Consider the following 17052-nt stretch of genomic DNA (forward strand, 5'->3'; position numbering starts at 1 on the left):
TGTCATTGCCAAATGTTGCTTTTGCTTATAAACTGATAAACTTCATGACATTTAGAGGAAACTAAACAACTTACCCATTACCCGAAATTCATATACACTGTGTACCAAATTTTGATTGGACCGAATATATAAAGATATTAAGGAATGTCCTCCGAGTAAATTTATTTCAAATCGCTCAACAGTTTATTTGCATCTCAGTTTGTCCTGTTTTGGAAATATTAAATGATTTCAGAGTCCAAAAGTTTTAATGCATACGTTTTGTATTATTATTTTTTAAAGAATTGTTAATAATAAAGTATTGCTATATTTGCGTAATACCCGCTTGTAAAACTATTGAAACGGTTGTTTTTGTTTTTAAACCCACATTAATTTATATATTCAGTATGTCTTTTAGTTTTAGCATTTTTCAAAAATTGAATAATTCGTTTTTACCTTTTCACTGACAGTCACCATTTTGAACATTGATTCTTTAACCTCAGTCACCATTTTGAACATTGATATTCAAACCTTAAAAGTTGTGCATTTGAACCTAATTACTTCCGATAAATTAAGGTGTGACAAAGTATGCTCGACGGGGCAGAACTTGAGCAATTTTTAAGAAGAATAACGCAATTTTCATCATGAGGTTGTCTAAAAGTCAAAACAGGATTTGAAATTGAAATCCAGTTTCACTTGGATTGGATTCATTAAGATATTTTTCATGAATTCATCCGGTTTTTTTATAAACTACTACAATAGTTAAAATTCGGTTCACCTTTTTTTCAAAGAGGAACATACGAATTCTCCTTCCCATTCGTTAAAAGCCTGACCGTCTACACTTCCCCAAAGTCCGCCAGCTTGCACTTGAAGTCGACCTTCATATGGGGAATTTCCGCCAAAAAGACGCACACCCATTGGAGTCAATTTAGCTATATCAACCCAAAAATCTGCAAAAAGAAAATGAAACCTCATTTTTTTCAGAATTGCCGGTGTTCTTTTGTTGTTTCGTGCCATGTATATTTCGCCTTATAAAATGACTTTTTGTAGAATGTATAGACCGATTTAATGTGGATGCCTTAAATTCTTATAGTTTGGTATTCTTGTAAGTCTGTCGGCCCAGCTTGTTTACAGAAGTACATAAGGCACACATGTGTTTCTGCTAACTTAATAAATGCATTGTTTCCTTTCTCATATATGTCACAGTGTGTTAATAACAAGATATCAAGGTCTCGACTGCGTTAACTGCAGTAATCACAACTATATGTTAATTCGAGGTTTGGTGTAACAATCCATAAAAGCGGGAGTACCCTACAATTACCTTTGTATTAATATGTCATATAACCAACAAAGTGCTCTTTGCATTTGATAAAGGATTGTTAATTTAATATATCCGAATAAAACAACACTGTATGTCTATATAAAGTTTTGTTCCATACGGAAAAAAGTAGCTTGAAATAGTTGTTAAAAGTTGTTGTAGAATGTTTGCTGAGTGTATACACTTGTGTCAGCACTAAAGACAGATACGACAAAAGCTAATTAGCAAAACATATAATTTAAAAAATAAGCGTTCATACCTTGTTCTTGGATACATTTAACATACACACTTCCGCCGGTGCATTTGGCTGATCTCGTATAAGTACATTCCAGTAAAGATAATTCTGATCCGGAACATTTAAAACTGTAGTTAAAAATCGTGGAAACTATATCTGATTGCTCTATTGCAACTTGTTGAACGCTAAAAGATCGAGTTGTTGGGTAATCATGCCATCTGTAAAGAAAACATAATTCATATACTTTAATATTTCAGAGCATTGTTTCTGGCATCACGGGCAAGCATTGTGCGTTCTAACTGAGTATATTACTCACGAATTTTTACAGGAAACACTGAGAGCGTTTGCATCGAAGTTGTCGGCACAGAGCACACCGGTTACGCCATCAATGGTCATAATCACATGGCCAGCCCATGTGTTCAGCAATCCAACAGAGTTAACCGATTCTAAAAATATAACACATTTAAATTTCATTTATATTTTAATTCCATAGTAAAATAAGCAAATTACTGCACAACTGTTCGTTCTGGACGTCTTAAATTGCCATCAATTCATTTGAAAGTTGCTTTCAATCCTGAGGGTAACCTAATTTTAAGGTCCAATTAAGCGTAATCTTTGTTTACGTTGGAATCCTTTCCTATAATCCATTGACTAACTACAAGTTCAGAGGATTTCTTCTATTTTCATTTTTCGTTGTTTTAAATTGTGTTTTGATGCCGTTTTGTTGAAACTTCTCCGATATTTTGGCAAGATAATATGCTATTCAGATAGGGTGAATATTCTAATATACGTATACATTTCAGCGCAAATACTTAAAAAGCCAAGCAAAGTGTGCTAACGAACCGTTATACGATTTAGGTTAATTCAATCGGGGTGGCTTCGGATATTCCTTTTCAATTTTTCGTCTAATATAAGACGTTTTTCTCTTCGAATCCTACACATCAGCATACGGTGTTGAATTTACAAAAACTATTACCATTATACTCAGCCTTTTGATAGTAGCAAAAACATTACTCAAGTTTACACATAACTGGACAATACAAACATTATAGATGCCTATATACAACTACATAACACAAATTTACATGTTAGCTTACTGTCATTTCGTTTTATTATACACGGGTTTGGTACACTTTGTTTTATCAGTAACTTGTTGTAAAAATATTTGGGGCCAGGTTAATATGAATACGGAAACTTTAAGTTTTATCGTTACCATAATTTAAAATATATAAGATATAAGTTTGGGTACGCACTCAAAACTGATAAAAACATATCATGTTATGGTCCGATGTATTTATAATGCTTGTGGAAATCTTATAGGACAGGGTTTATAATTTGGAATAAATTGTGAACGAAAACAAACAGATGACATTAAACACAACACAATAACATCAAAGGAATAATGACTGTATATTCTACATGTGAGTACCAGGAAATAACATAAACAAACTTAAAGAGTTACCATTTTTGTTAAATAAAAAAATAATGTTTCATGTGTGATTCATGATTAAAACAAACACAAAATAAACGTATTACCGCACAAATTGTAGCAATCGACATGATCTGACCAAGAGGCATTTCCCAAACAAATAATGTCCACCAAAACTTCAGGTCCTGCACATACTAATCCGCAAGATATTGTAAGAGTCTTGGTTGAAGACTCATATGATACAATATGTCCACCATTTATATCCGGAATACCACAATCTTAAAAAAAAACAACAACAAAAAACAACTCTTTCTATCATAGACACACCTTTATACTTCTCTAAACAAAGCCTCATTTATATATATCGATGCCTTTTTACCCTAAGTTTTACAGCAATGGGATAGCTAAGGGCTGCCAATGTCGCGACTCTTTTATGAAGGAAAGAGCGAAAGCTTTACACCTGGCCATAGTTGGCAGGGGGTGGGCATATAGTGATATAGTGTACTTAAGACAGCGGGAGATTCCTGACCTTCTGATTTTGATACACATTAAAACATAGCTTGGGTAATGCTTCCAAAAAGCAGGGTCTCATATGAACTAGTGACATTGCCCCCAACAGATAACTATTTGGCTCGTTGATACACCACTTCTTGCAAAACACAGAGCTCCTTATTTACATTGCTGGAGGCCATAATAAACACTTCCAATTATTGTTGGAATGCCAACAACAATTATTAATATATATATATAAATTTCGTGTTGATACTGTTAAAGATCATTTCATGATAATTCTACATCGTGCTTATTGCAATAATAGCATCTCTTTAAGAACCTTTTCCATGAAAATGTCACGTTACACTTACCTGTGCAAAAAAGATGTACGGAATCAACATTCTCATGGACATCGTTTAAAACTCGATATAATTGACCATCCATATATGTATAATTGTAGATAAACTCCTGACCACAAGACCCGAATCCGAGCAGATTATCAGAGTATGGTTCGATAACACAATTATCCAAGAGATCGGTACAAGTCAGCATGCGACCAAATAACAATGGCACTCTCTCTTCCGTGGATATATACTGGTACAGTAACCCAGAAAATCTGCAATATTTTGTAAATTTTAACAACTGAAATAGTTTCCGTAGTTGGTATATGGACAGACTTAACCCTAAAAAAATATCCTGATTTCGTCTGTGTCTGCTAAATTCGTAACATATATACGATGTGAAGGTTCTTTAGCCGCTAAAAACATTTAAATGATCGATACAATTCTAACATAATTTAAAAATAAAGAACGTGCAAATGTGATTCTATTTCTTTTTATTGCGTAATATTAATCGCAAGTCCATTTTTATGAGGAAGTCATCTTTCGGGGGAAATGACAGTGATGAGAATACAAAACAAAACTAAATCGTATTATGCATTATGATCTCGTATTTATTCCGTGATAATACATAATAAACTTACGAGGAGTTGAATGCAGAGCAAACCAATTGCCCGTCATTAGTTTTAGTGAAGAGTCGTTGATCAACTACTCCCCATTCACCGACGGAAAACACTTCAAGCCTTCCATCCAAAGGACCGCTACCACCACTCAATCTTACATCCATTATATTCGAATTACAGTTTGTTGCATCGGCGTCTAAAACATGACGAACAATACATTTTCTTACTTAAAAATCAAAACTTTTAAATATATCGATCAACCTACTTGCTTTAGAAACTACACAATTATATATTTTATACTGGCAATACTGATACAATAACAGAGTTGCTCAATTTCAAAATGAAAATATTATTTTACTTAAAAAGTAAATAATCGTTCTTCTTAAATATCTCTTAGCATATATATATAAAACAACTTTATTTATAACTTATTTTTGTATTTGTTTGAAATAAAATGTAAGGGGATCACTGTATACACAAACAGCCTCATAACCTTTTTTTCAGCATAGCCGAACAACATAAATGTACCTTAAAGTGAACATAGTATGCCTTAATGTTCTGTATAAAACAATCCAGACAAATTTACCTGTGAAACACTGTACCACTACACTGTTTTGTTTGCACGATGAAAGCTGCATTGCCACACATTGAAACAAATTGGTTTCCGTCCCTTTGCAATGAAATGCAAAGTTGTAAACGGTGTCAACCAATGACGATTCATTGATGTCAACATTTTCAGCAACGAAATGCGATTCTTGTTGATGCCATCTTAAATATGAGCAAAATAAATAAAAAAATCAATTAAAAAAAAAAGTTTTTATTCATGGGTGGATCTAGGTATTAACGCTAGTTCAGGCGTAGATTTGTGGCGCCACCTTTTTACATGTGCCCTCAAGAAATTTGTTACAATGCAAGTCTTAAATGATGCATTTTGAGCGTATATTATCACCTTTTCTCCCGATATTGACATATAAACACATCCCTGAACCCGCTAAGTTTATTGATAAACAATATCTCAAACCAAACATGTTCAAGCTAGGACAGGAAAAATACATATTCTCTCCTAATAGATTAATAATTCTATCTATGTTTGCTGCAACTTCTGAGAGGCTGGTGCTAATCAGGTCATCTTGAATCTGATTCAAGCTGATATGTGTTTTAGTATCCTTTTAAGACACGCACACTTGTGCTATTTTTTCCTCTCAGTTTTTTTATAATTTTTCATCTTAAGATCTTTTTAGACTACGGTCAAGATTAGCGCCAGCATCACAGTTTTTAAATATGTATACTGTATGTGATATCTGTATTTTTGTCTAAATCATGTGCTAATTTACTTTTAGTTAGGTACAATTTCTTACATATTTTAATATTTTATATGTACATATATGTATTAGTATGTGATATCTATATTTTGTCTTAATAATGTGCTAATTCTTAATTAGATTCAATCTTTTAATACTTAAATATTTTATATAGATATATGCTTGTAATAATATATATATATATATATATATATATATATATATATATATATATATATATATGTAATCTGTCAATAGCTATTCATAGCTAATGTTTTCTCTGTTATGTCATACCGACTGAAAATAAAAATTTGATTTGATTTGATTTGATTTGAAATTTGATTTTGAAATTTGATCATTCAAGACATGGGTTATGAATGCTCTTTTTTGGTTCGCTGAGTACCAGTTGAAAGCTGCTCTGAAGAATCACGATGTTTTTATTAGGGGATGTATGTGTATATTATGTTTAGAAAAAAATCCGAACTCAACTAATCAGCCTCAGGCCGAAGTTTTAATCTTGCTGATCTTTCAAACAAGGCTATCGTTGAAAACTATAAACGCGCCCCGACATGGTGCTAATGCACTGCACTTTTCCTCAATAAGATAATAGTGTTCATATTTAAAGTCATGAACTCTTATTTGAGTAATGGTCCGGACGAAAATTAAGTACAACATGAACAAATGGCAATAACTTTAAAAAAAACCTAGATCCTTAATATGTACTTCTGCTTATATATATATATATCTTTTAATGAAGCTCGAAGTCAATAGCTCTATGACTTTTGAAGTTATGCTTCGGATAATATAGTTTTAAATTCGCCCCGATACCAAACAAATGTTGTATTCATGCGTGTCTTTAAATATCGTTTTCAGATAAGTATAAAAATCCGTGTATTATTTCAAAATGAAAGATTTTTGAATTTATCGTTTACTTATTATCGACTTATATATCTGTTATTGCTAGATAATAATCCTAATACCTACCTATACTGGCTACACATAACCACTGCGTTTTCAGCTGTAAAACCATCACCGCATAAGGTCCCTGGTACACCACTTATTGATAATATCACGCTTCCAGATATGACATTCTGAAGCTCTGCCTTGTTGCCTTGAATTTATTGTGCATTTACGACATTACTTTGTGTTTGTAACTTGTTAAACAGCAACGAAGTACATTCTTGAAGTACGTAGCAAAATATTAAATCAACAATTCACGAAAAACACTCACCACAATTAACTGAACAGTTAGAAACTGTGGTCCAAACGCCATCACCTTGACATGTACTTGTCATATAGTCAGGATGGGGACACAACGCGCCACAAATTAACTCTACTTCTCTTGAACTGATGTTGTACTCCCGAACATGTCCATCAAACGTGTCGAGTTTGCCGCATTCTGGTTGAAATGAAACATGAAGAAAAGTTTGAAGCTTTTATTAATAACTATTCAAAGTCACATATCTGTGCCAAAAATAAACATTATATGTGATTCTTTTTAAATCTTATTATTAAACGTTCTGCTTCAACTCAGAATCCATGCGCTAAATGTATAGATATTCAGAAATTGTAATAGTTTTATCCCATGTACGACATTAAACAATGAAAACGCTGAAAGCTGACTGACTGTTAGCGCGAAAAGCGTGACTTTACTTTTTTAGAATTCTGTTCACATGCAATACACATAGAATCCAAAAGATTTTCTGAAGGGCCTCAAATTGTTGAGTGTCTGATGAATTTTCCATAGTTAGTTTCAGAACAGTAACTGATAAACCTATATGTATTGGGATGTAGGTAAAGTGAGGCAACACATTTCCATTGTCTGCGTAATGATCTATAATTACCTATTCCCCTTGGTTTCTCACCAATATCTTGTTTAAACTATTCGGTTTGCTTTTAAATTCACATTAACGTTTCAATCTAATGAACGTATTTAAATAAATGGCATGGTAATTGTGGACTACTGAGGTTAAGTCTAGAAAGAGGCCCAGCCATATATACGAAGCATATAATCACAAGAATAGTCTTCGAGGTCATTATGGTAGATCGATCTTAAGTAGCTGATGCAAGGTCTTTTGCGATATTCAACATTCGCGGGTAACGACCTGTGACTAATTGTCTTTGGAACATTACCGTGGTCGTACGAGTAGTCGTTGGTTTAGTCGAAGATCCTTCAAAATAGCATTTACTACTGATTTGTTTACAAGTCGTCAGACTTGCAGATGTAGTTTTTTGACTGGTAGTAGGACATTTTTTAACATCCTCCCTTGTCATGATTTTCTACGGTGCATTTTTACTTTGTATCGACCGTAATCGGTCGTAGGTAGGGTAAGTGTTCGTGGGACAAATATATATCTTGTGGCATGAACAGATATGGTCCGTGTAGTATGATGCATACCTCATTTCACCCAACTGCCGTAGCTTAATGGACATGGCTTCTGTGTTTGAGACATGTTAAGTCATGCCTTAGGGTTGATATTCTTAGATAACATGATATCAAAAATAAAGTAAACCAAAGAAAACTTCATTTATGAAGGTAAATGAATAATACAACATGTAAAAAGTATACTTTAGAACATATTTTTCTTTATTAATTTCAGAATTTATAATTTCGTTAGAATATAGTTATGTTTATTATTTCAACCTCATACCTAGCTTTTAAAAATTGAAACTTACGCTAAATAAAAAAGCATGGCATATATAAAAAAGAATCAGGAAAGCTTAATAGGTTATAAAATAATTCTCAAATTTCAGATACCATAGTTTTTATTTTATTTATTTTTAAAGCCAGTATCAATGCATGCTTCATAGTTTACATCATTAAATAGTAAACAAACATAAGAAATCATTGGCTACTTACCAGTACATAAAACGTGGATCGATGTGTTGTATTGCACGTAGGAATTATAACCAGGCACAACGCCGCATTCATTAACGTGTCTCTCCAATCCAGTGCATACGGGGGTTATTCCGAAGAGAGGTGCTTCTATTTCACCATCCTCTTGCATTAAGGCAGTGAAGCTGCAAGCACAATACAAACATTTCCTTATATGAATAACACATCCTGTATACGTAAAATACAATATATTCCCTCTAGATTTGTAAACAATGGAATTAGAAAAAGCAATTTTATTAAATGTTGTGTAGTATCAAATTAAGTTTAATGAGAAGTAATTAAGACTATTCAGTTTTGCTCTTAAAGTCGTATTCCAGTATTGGTTGAATATTGAAACTATAAGATGTTATGATTAATCAAATAAGAATAATACTCGTTTTACAAGTTGGAACCAATATACATGTATATCACCGTACATGTATAACTTACTTTTTCCCCAACATAGTACAAACAACTGTTGCAAATTCTTCATTGATTTTGTTTGGCATTACCGCCCACCATCCTCCGCTTACGAATACCTCCGGAATCCCATCGTAAACACTATTTCCGCTGACAAGACGGACATCTTCCAAGACGGGCACAACGTTGTTTGACTCTGAATGTTAGAATAAAACACAATCGTATATTCAGGACTGTTTATTTAGTGTGTGTTTTTAAATATAGATTGTTGAAAACGCTAATTCAATATATCTTAGAGACAGAAAATTCAAAAATAACTGCAATGCTTTGTCAGTATCTAGCAGCGTATTGTCATACCTTCACAAGAAACCGATAATATGTTATGTTTATCGCAGTGTGAAACCCTAGAATATGTGCAATTATCTATGTGGGTTCCAGATAAAGGACAACGAATCTTGTCAATAAATACAGGTCCGTTCCCTGGGCCGAATTCAGTATTGTAAAACGCCGAGCTCCAATAACGTGATCCATACTCCGTTCTACAAGGCAATCAAGGAAAATAGTATTTTTGTGTTTCAATGACGTCATGTTGCCTCCTCAAATAACAGCCCATTAATCGATGTGTGTGTGTGTGTGTGTGCGTGCGTGCGTGCGTGCGTGTGTGTGTGTGTTTTAAAATTAATGTTTTAATGTCAAAAACATACTATATTTAGCACGTCTAGTCTCTTATATCAAATTGCTTACTATTTCAATGCTAATTCAATATATATATAAATGTTAAACGGTTATATCAAACATTCAATTAATATAGCAAAATACAAACACATACGTATTAAGGGCCATGTTACACAAAGTGCTTGCTACATTTACAGCGAAAACTACATCCCAAGTAGTTGAATCAAATGATGAGCCACATAGAGTTCCCCAAACTCCATCTATCAAAATCTCCACTCGTCCAGAGTATGCGTCCATTCCATCTACGAGCCTTATGTCATCGATTCCTGAAAAATAAAGTAAAAACTTATACGCACCATGAATACAGAACTACTCAGGTAACAACTTCCGCGTTACGAATGGGTACATTCTGGAAGAAAGGTCCAAAAGGTTTGAAAGAGAGTATCCGAAGTATGTAGTACATCAGAAGCATAAGCAGAATTCCGCGCAGTGAATATGTCGCCTGCTGGGATCTAGCGCTTCTTGAAATGTGAATTTGGTAAATTTTGAAAATGTTTAGTGTGAATATTTTAGTCTGTCTGTTGACCGAACTTAGTCGAAATATGCTATGAAACATCAATAAACATTGTAAAACACCTAACAATTCTTGATAAACATAATTATTTTTATATATAGTAAGTATGTACTGTACTGTTTGTGTAGTTGTATGCTGTTCTTCTATGTTTCTTGTTTGTGATTTTATGTTCTATGTCTTTGGCGTTTACCCAGTGCCACTAGACCGGTTTATGTTTACACTTTTTTTGCAACCGAGCTTGTTTCTGTAGCTTTTTTGCATAAATATTGTTAAGATTGGATGAAAAAAAAAACTATAGTTAGAGAATGGAAATGAAAGTATGACGTCCTCTCCACCAGTACTTTTAAAAACACCATTCACATCATTCTGTTTAAATATTCATGCAAGTATAGGTCCCACCAGTCTTTTTCAGAGATTACAAACTTACGGGCTTGGGACGGTTACCTGGCTGAGCCATCTATATATTCAGTATGTATCATTAGTTAAAAACGCAGGTTTGACATGGAAGAGCTGAACGCACAGGTTTGCACCCAACACAATTAGAGCATGAACTAATTTGTAAATGCATCGAATTTATCAAACGAATAACGGAAAAGGGTATCGTTAAACTTACCGATTTTATCACAGATCAGAGAAGACTGTGTGTAAGTCCATGATCCATTTATGCATTCCATTTCAACCGGGAACCATGTATCTCCACTAGAACATTGTCCATGCATGATTCGACCATCTGTTGATACGTTTAATACTTCGCCATAAAAATTCGATGGAAGTCCGCATTCTAAAAATATTAAAAGATTCAGAGATAAATAAACCATAATCTTTCAATGACATTAACATATATGTTTGTTAAACTGCCTTCCCAACGCAATGAAATAGTGTATCATTATATTGACAGCAATGTAATGAGTTGGCTATTATATACCCGAACATGTCAAGTGGACTGCTGTTAAGGGACTATGGTCTGTGACTTCAGCACATGCCCTAAAATCACATTCTTGCAAGCTAGTTTCGTGTCCATGACATTGTATTTCAAGTAGAAATCCTTCCAAATCGTTAAACAGCATTTTTCTGCTGCTCGTCAAACTGAAATGTATTTTTTTATTCTTTCAAAGAAGAAATAAATCAAAAATGTCGATATAATCTATAAACGTATTATTGTGCAAAAAGTAAAACATTTGAATGTTACTTATGCTTTATATTTAACGAAACTCCTAACTAGACCATTTTCCATATGAGATAACTAATAACTTGCTGATGACAAAAATAATATAGCTGATAATGTTTTATATTCACCACGATGATGTCTTATTATAAAGTGTGTGTGTGTGTGTGAGTGTGTGTGTGTGTGTGTGTGTGCGTTCATCAAAAGTTGAGAATGAAACTCAAACGCTTGTTTAAGATGTACCGAATCGATTTGATCACAAATCTTATGTTTTGTCGGACTACAGAAGCATCACACGCGCGTTCCAACACATGCCCATTTGTCTAAAGTGGTGAAGTGAAATAAACAATTATTCGGCAATTTTTAGACACACTGATGGGCTTACTGTCATTTGAAATTTTCATTCAAAATCTATAATGATATTTGAGTAACAATCAATGGTTCAAGTCGTTGTTATAGAATATCAGCTATTTTGTGAATTTTATTTTCACTATGATGCTTGAACGTTGGTGACGGTCTTAATTTAGAATTGTGATAAGAAAAATCAAAGAGATTTGTCGATGACTGCTTAATAAACTGTTTTATTTTACATGATTGGTTTAGAAAATTAAACATTGAAAAAAGAAACAAAGTATACATTTAGTTTGTATTTTTTTAAGTGCATATTAAAGAACGCCCAAAGATTCCTTTTAAATGAGCTTATATAAAACAATTTTACCGAAGTCCTAAACTTGTGCAGGCTAAAGTTGCCAAATGGTTATTGAAAGACTGCCCACAAACTTTCGTCCAGCTATTATTTGTTCCACCTGAATCTGTTGACCAACCATATAGTTCAACCTCTCCATTATAAGGACTACTCTCTCCCGTAAGACGAGTTGATATATCGCTTCCTGAATTAACAACATTTAACATCAATCTAAAACGTTTAGAATACAATGTAGTTAATTTCAGATCATATTCAGAACGTCAGACACTGTCAGATGGTAGACATTGTCAGATGGTAGACACTGTCGGTAGCAGAAATGACTCCGTTAAATTATTGCAAATATTATGATATTAAGTCTAGACACGTATGTTCAAAAATGGAAAGTAACCATAGGGTATGTATAAGAGAAATAAAACTTGCAAATTGATACTCACCATCGCAATAAAGAGCGACCAAGTCATCATGATAACACTCCGGAACGCGACTGTATGTACAGTTGTCAATATGAGTAGCATTTTCCGGGCATTTTAGTTTGTCGATAAAGACCGGCCGGTCTACCTTCATAAAGTGTGTTCCTATTTTGAAATTCACGTTGTCATTCCTAAATTAAAAAAAATCACACAGCTATTTTGAAAAAGTATTGAACACACTTTACTGGTATTCATGTAATGGTGATTTCAATCCTATCTTTCGGGTGAATGTATAAATTTTAATACTTTATTCAGTGAAATATGCTGTAACTCTTTGAATTAAATGAGAATAGTGTAACCGACGACGAATTGGGCGCCAATTCCAAAGCAGAAAAAAATAAACCGTGTATTTATGTTGACCTACATAAATCCAAGCATTTTGCAAAGTTGTCTAGCTTCGTGTTCGGAGACGTTGTAGTCCGCATAGTTCTCGATGTCATACGATCGTCCACAAATGGTACCCCATTTACCGCCAACTTTAATTTCCACCGTCCCGAAGCTGGATCTCACACCGCCAACCAACCGTATATCATCAATATCTTTGACAAAAAAAACCCTATATTAATGACCTTAATTTGATCACGCAATGAACAATACTGCTAAATAAAGAAGAAATGTTTGACTGATGTGTTCTATTAATGTGAAAAAAGACAAAAGTATTCCAATAAAATTAAAACAATCGAAAGTAAATGTACCTAAGTGCACGTCCGTGACGTATCGGTGTATTGCCATGTACGATCTTTGCACATCATATGAACCTCGAAACTGCTATTTCCGTAATCGCAATTCCCACTGAAAGTTTTGCCATTGTCCGAAATATATCCGATCTGTCCATAGAAGGTGCCGGCGGTGCCGCAATCTAATGAAAAAAAACGCATAAACTTGATACAAAAATCCATTTTAAACAAGAGCATCAGAAGAAAACCTTCTTCCGATTGTTAATTACTAAAACGAAAACTACAGGGACAAGCCAAAATATGAGACCCGTTACATGTTTGCAGATTCAACAAGTGTTTATGTTTCATATAAATAAAAGGTCATTGCACATAAACGTGCACAATGGTACAAATATGTATAGCTAAAATCATACCTGAGCAGAAAAGATTAGCGACCCGTACAGGTGAGATGCATTGATTACCATGTACATCGCATGTCCCAATATGGGTTCCGTCTGACGGACATGTCAAGACTCGAAACAGAGTGGTCACGTCGCCGTCATATAATCTACGAGAGTGGTATGTGTACCTGAAACGACAATCGAACTCCTTAAGAAGGAGCGGTAATGAAGAAATAGCAAAACTGTGAGACATTCCGTATATAAATTGAATTATTAGCAATATTAATACGAGTAATAATACTACATAAGAAGCAGACATATAATCTTCAAAAACATTTTATGATATCGTTGTGCTAACAGTTTTATTGCTAATTGACCATTAACAGTATACCGAAATGCTGTATTCAAATAGCTACACACAGGATTTCTGTTAATAACTTAAGACTATCTGTTAGTGTATATATGTAACGTCTTGTTTGTCATACCGAAGTCCTTGCATTTTACACAAAGCCGTAGCTGTTTCAATATCGAACATGTCTCCACAAAGTGTCGCCCACACGTTTTGGTTCACGTCCAAATCTGCGACATTTACTTGAACGATTCCTTCTACAGGTCCAGCTCCATTGGAAAGTCGTATTCGAAACATACTGTCATTATCTGAAATAAAATTATTGTCTGTATTGTGTTTGCAGTACTTACCATATCCGATGGCAGGTAAGTTTGAGATCAGTATACAATGGAAACTGTATAACGAGGATCTCTTTAAGAGGCCCAAGTTCGAGGCAACTCACTCATTTAACAAGAGGCAATCAACGCCACAAAACAACGCAGACAGATCATAGATAGAGGATCGCTTTAATAAATACATGCGTACTGTGGTTATGAAATTGAAACAGTCAAAGAAACTGGAAAGATGTAAAACACTAATTCCCATTTAAACATGTGTGCGTTCTCCCGACAGCAGAGCATTGTTAAAAATGCAATATAAATTTGGGAATATGGGCAATACAATTAAAGTTCAATTGAAGTAGTGTTAACCAATATGGTTATAATGAAACGGCGATGGTTAATTTCTTTCAACTTTCAAGCAAAATCTATTAGTCATTAATTATTGAACTTTTTTAAATACCTGTTTTGAAACATGACCATTACTGTGTTCAATCTGGTGACATTGATCTTTGATATGTTGACCTAGATATCAATAGGGGCTACAACAGGGAATAGCTCATCACAGGATCGTAGGCAAAAACATACTCTAGATATCAATCGGAAAAGCCTTTATTGTTCCATGTCACAACGACCGTGACCTTTGATCTACTGACCTCAAATTAAATAGTTGCCATCTGCTGGTCATAACAAACCTACTTTACCAAGGCTCAAGCGTCCTAGCTGCTATCACTCCGACAAGGTTCGGCCTACTGCCAACCGACCGACGGAAAAAAATATATCATCGCTTCTACGAGGGGAGTCTAGTTTATGGGCTTAACCTCACACTTGTCAATATCACATTCAACTCATTGATATTCGCTTGTTTCTCCTTCATACCTAGAGTGTGTGATCTATTTAATTTGAAATCAAAATGTCGTTCAAGTATCTATATCACGTTCATAACTGTTTTATGTTTTACCCGCATTAATTGATTGATGTTTATTTTATTTAACACAGCATTGACTTTCTTTATATGAAATACATATAATGGCTAAACACAAGCTTAAATTGTATTTTTTTAACATGATTTTTTCAAAATGCTGAAACACAGCTGAGTCATTTTTTTTTTCACCGATCATTTTGACATAATGTGGGATTTCTTAGTACTACCAAATACCACTACAAAACAGAATTGCCTGTTCGGATTGCAAGCCAAATCCCTCAACAGTATACCTCCACAATCTAAACGAAGCAACGTTCCCGTTGTTTGCGTTCGTCCAAACTGATTGCATTCGTCAAACTTAGTGTGTTCGGAATCGCATCTTGCAAACCACCCGCACGCGCCTTCCATTACATTGTGACCGAGGTAACTGCACGTGAATATCAATTATTTCATTTATAAACATTGCACGTTTGGTTGAAATTGAAATTAAAAACAACACATCCGATAAACTTCCACTAGATATGATAAACACATATACTATACCTGTAGCCTTGCCATTCGCAAAAGTGTTGAGCAACATTGATATTTATATGATCAAAGCAAAGTGGTAACCATTCATCCTCCATGTATACCTCGATTATTCCATCTTGCGATGCAAGTCCCCCAGAAAGTCGAATTCCGGAATTTGTGGTTGAGTTGTGTCTGCTATCTTAATATGTGATATACAGATATACTAACAAATATAACTTTACCAGTTCATGGATAATGATAAAATGAACGATGAGTAAATATTCATACCGCTGTGTTAGTATGCGTGATATCATTAGGTACAAAAAGTATTGACAAATAAGATGAAATCAAATATTTAGCTTGGTTAACCATTTTAACATGTTGTTAAAATATTTTTTATCGAAAACTCTTTACTTTTGCAGGATACAGACAACACGTTGTCAGAATCACATTCGATCACTCTCGAATATGAACAGTTGCTTAAATCAGTTGCATTTTGATCACAGCGAAGCTCGTCAATGAAAATCGGTAGATTGCCATTGCCAAAAAATGACTCCCCGTTAGCAACTGCCGGACTTGATCTAAGGAATTGAGACATTGAATTAAAATGGCAATTTTGGAAAGTCGGCATAATATGACCAATTTGCTACACAATTGCAAATTTCCTTAAACACATAACTCAATGTCTACCATCGCACAGGTTTAGGTAAAACGTAATCATTGAAAGCAGTTATTACAACATTATGTTTAACACTCTAGTTTGTACGATGTTACATGAGATGGGTTAATGTGTTGTGGAAGAAACTGGAGTTCCCGGGGGGACAAACTTGTCGGTTTGGTGAGAACAAACCCATTCACACGCACCCAGGCCGAGAAACGAACCCGAGACGCATTGGTGGTAAAAATGAGTGCGCTAATCACTGCGTTAACCGGACAATCGTACGGTTTAGTACTACCAGTTCGACATCAAAAGCTAGGACACCAACTTGCTTTCTAAAATAAAGACCTAAACAGTTTTGTTAATCTGTATTATTATACGTCCCATGAGTATATTTGGTTTACTTATGGTAAGTAACCAAGCTTTATCCATGATACTTTAACGGGTCAGGACTATAAAGATTATGACATTTCTTACGCATATCCAAGCATTGAGCAGATGACACTGGCAGAGTTGAAATTTGCGTTTGCCCCACAAACAGTACCCCATTGACCTTCAACTCGGATTTCCACACGTCCGATGTAACCGGAAGGGCCGTCCGTGAGTCGAATATCTTCTACGTCTAATAAAACGTAATCA

At 34.4% G+C, this 17052-nt stretch overlaps 1 protein-coding gene across 1 annotated transcript in view; it reads right to left on the reverse strand.

Annotated features, from left to right (window-relative positions):
- LOC128213450 (uncharacterized) overlaps nt 1–13417 on the reverse strand; it is a 59346-nt gene extending 45929 nt beyond the window's left edge. The window contains exons 1-19 of the mRNA XM_052919151.1: nt 13293–13417; nt 12962–13136; nt 12562–12728; nt 12140–12311; nt 11182–11342; nt 10870–11037; nt 9837–10008; nt 9365–9546; nt 9038–9203; nt 8573–8733; nt 6944–7111; nt 6697–6823; nt 4998–5179; nt 4433–4607; nt 3822–4066; nt 3066–3236; nt 1846–1975; nt 1554–1747; nt 755–926 (exon numbers count right to left, since the gene is read on the reverse strand). Of these exons, the coding sequence (XP_052775111.1) occupies nt 755–926; nt 1554–1747; nt 1846–1975; nt 3066–3236; nt 3822–4066; nt 4433–4607; nt 4998–5179; nt 6697–6823; nt 6944–7111; nt 8573–8733; nt 9038–9203; nt 9365–9546; nt 9837–10008; nt 10870–11037; nt 11182–11342; nt 12140–12311; nt 12562–12728; nt 12962–13136; nt 13293–13329 (3125 nt within the window). The 5' untranslated portion in view covers nt 13330–13417. The remainder of the gene's footprint in view (nt 1–754; nt 927–1553; nt 1748–1845; nt 1976–3065; nt 3237–3821; nt 4067–4432; nt 4608–4997; nt 5180–6696; nt 6824–6943; nt 7112–8572; nt 8734–9037; nt 9204–9364; nt 9547–9836; nt 10009–10869; nt 11038–11181; nt 11343–12139; nt 12312–12561; nt 12729–12961; nt 13137–13292) is intronic.
- Nucleotides 13418–17052: the final 3635 nt, after the last annotated feature.

The sequence above is a fragment of the Mya arenaria genome, chromosome 13 (genome assembly GCF_026914265.1).
Source record: "Mya arenaria isolate MELC-2E11 chromosome 13, ASM2691426v1".
Taxonomy (NCBI): Eukaryota; Metazoa; Mollusca; class Bivalvia; order Myida; family Myidae; genus Mya; species Mya arenaria.